At 62.1% G+C, this 2240-nt stretch overlaps 1 protein-coding gene across 2 annotated transcripts in view; it reads left to right on the top strand.

Annotated features, from left to right (window-relative positions):
- The window catches only part of ASB10 (ankyrin repeat and SOCS box containing 10), a 9699-nt gene extending 8651 nt beyond the window's left edge, over positions 1-1048 (top strand). For both annotated transcript variants that reach the window (XM_019655474.1, XM_019655473.1), the window contains 3 exons: positions 33-146; positions 408-593; positions 747-1048. In XM_019655474.1, the coding sequence (XP_019511019.1) occupies positions 33-146; positions 408-593 (300 nt within the window). In that variant the 3' untranslated portion in view covers positions 747-1048. The remainder of the gene's footprint in view (positions 1-32; positions 147-407; positions 594-746) is intronic.
- Positions 1049-2240: the final 1192 nt, after the last annotated feature.

Below are 2240 nucleotides of genomic sequence, written 5' to 3'. Positions count from 1 at the left end.
GTAACCCTGGGAATCTCTGCCTCCTCCTCCAGGTGCTGGAGCGCTGGTGCACGTCCCCGCGGACCATCGAGGTCCTGATGAACACCTACAGTGTCGTGCAGCTTCCTGAGGAGGCCGTGGGTCTGGTGCCTCCTGAAACCCTGCAGGTTCGATCTCAGGACACAGCCTGCCCCAAGACATTCCCACCTCCTAAAAGGAAGCCCTGTCAACCCCCCACTCTGCCTCACAGAAATGATCCAGAGACCCGCTCAGCTCCCAGAAGAAAACTCATAGAGCAAACACGCAAACACATTCCCTACTCCTGAGAGACTCCTGAAGATACCCACTGGCCACCAGCCTCCCCCTGCGGGAGGGGTGGGTGCCACTTGTCCAAGGCTGTCTTGCTGAGCCGCTCCTTCTGTCCCCAGAAGCACCACCGTTTCTACTCGTCCCTCTTTGCCCTGGTGAGGCAGCCCCGATCGCTGCAGCATCTGAGCCGCTGTGTGCTCCGTGCCCACTTGGAGAACTGCCTGCCCCACGCCCTGCCCCGCCTTCCCCTGCCACCCCGCCTGCTCCGTTACCTGCAGCTGGACTTCGAGGACGTGCTCTACTAGGTGAGTCCTGGGTTCTGTGGACACTCCCTGCAGGATTTTTTTTTTTCAGAGGAAGGGGAGTAGGCAAGAGAAAAGTTGAGGGCAGGGCCCTGGCCAAAATCAGCCAGTCCCCCAGACCACCGGACCCCTCTGAATGCACATGTCTCCTTCCAGATGTCCACTGCAGAGAGCCTGAAGGCAGATGCTCCCGGCCCCAGGGACACTGGCCCGCTTCTCAGTCCCCTGAACCAAGGACTGAATTGAACCAACTGAGGCTGAGACGGCCCTCTCAGCAGGAGGTCCATCTCCACTGGCAGAGTGGATGCTGCCATTCCCATCACGGAGAGGCAGACGCACCATGTTTGATGGAGAGAGAGCTAGGACTCGTGGCAAGTGATACACTCCTCTTGGGGGTCTCCTGAGGTCCCCTCTGGCCCATCCAAACCCTTTATGCGCATTAAAGCCTCCAGACTTGTGTTGTTTGGCGCCGATTCCGAAAGACCTGCCTCTGAGCTGGCCCACTCACAGGGTCCCCCCTGGATCTGCCCCATGGTGTCAGCTGTGTCACCTTCCCACTTTTGTCATTCACCAGCTGTTGAGGGATCCCAGGCCGATCCCTCTGGCCCATGATGTGGCAGAATGGCTGCCAGATGATAGTGCCAGAAAAGGGCTAAAGGGCAGCTGGCCGGTGGTTGGCTTGGGTAGGGCAGAGCCTCAGTGGATGAGGCAGTACAGGCACTGGGGCAGAACAGCAAGGGCCACCTCAGAGCCAGGAGGAGTGGTGAGGGGCAGAAAGGCCAACGGGAAGGTGGGTGCAAGCTTGGAGGGGAGAGAGTGGAAGACCCAGGTGTAGAAAAAACAAAACCCCAAACAACGCTCCCTACTGCCTGTCCTGTGGGTCGGGGGGCACCGGATGCACACCCGGTTCCTGCCTCTCTTCGTAGTGGCAGGAGCTGAGCTGAGAGAGCTATGCCCTTGGGTTCTAGTCCTGGCTTTTCCATTAATTGGTAGAACGTAAGTCTCTTCCCCTCCCTGGGCTCGTTTCCGCATCTGTAAAACAAGACAGGAGGGAGTCCCCGAGAGTCTTTGCAGTACCAGGGTTTTAAGAACATGCAGGGAGCCCCAGCAGCCAGGAGCCGGCCTGCCACAGGAGGAAGGGGGAGTTGACCGGAGCCGCAGAGCAGCCAATCAAATGTACTACGATCCGTGACGTCAAGGGTGGCTGGGCAGATTTCCCAGGGCCACGGAGTGGGCACGCGCTGGAGTTCGCGACTTTCCCGCCAAGAACCGGGCGCCCAGGGCAGGGGCAGGATGGTGCGAGGCGGCAGTGGCGGGGCCGAGACTCCAGGAAGCCCCACAGCGCGCCCAGAGCCCACCCGCGATCCGGCTGACAGGCCACGGCCCTCAGCTGTGGAGCGTTCGGGCCCCACCTGAGCGGCAGCGGGGGCGCAGGTGTGCAGAGACGGCCAGGGGGGCCGTTTCCGCGAGGCGTGTCCGCGACGTCCAGCCTCGGGGGGCCTCTCTGGAGCGGGCGGGGCCTGGGCAGGAAGCCCGTGTCCCTTCGTCTGCTTAGCAAGGGGTCACGCGTGCCCCCTGTGGTCCGGGCGCCGGGCACCGAAGGCCTGGCGCTCCCAGTCCCTCCGGCGGGGGGCGCTCAGCCGACGGCGC

The sequence above is a fragment of the Hipposideros armiger genome, unplaced genomic scaffold, assembly GCF_001890085.2.
Source record: "Hipposideros armiger isolate ML-2016 unplaced genomic scaffold, ASM189008v1 scaffold_239, whole genome shotgun sequence".
Lineage (NCBI taxonomy): Eukaryota > Metazoa > Chordata > Mammalia > Chiroptera > Hipposideridae > Hipposideros > Hipposideros armiger.
This window is presented reverse-complemented; position numbering and strand designations above follow the sequence as displayed.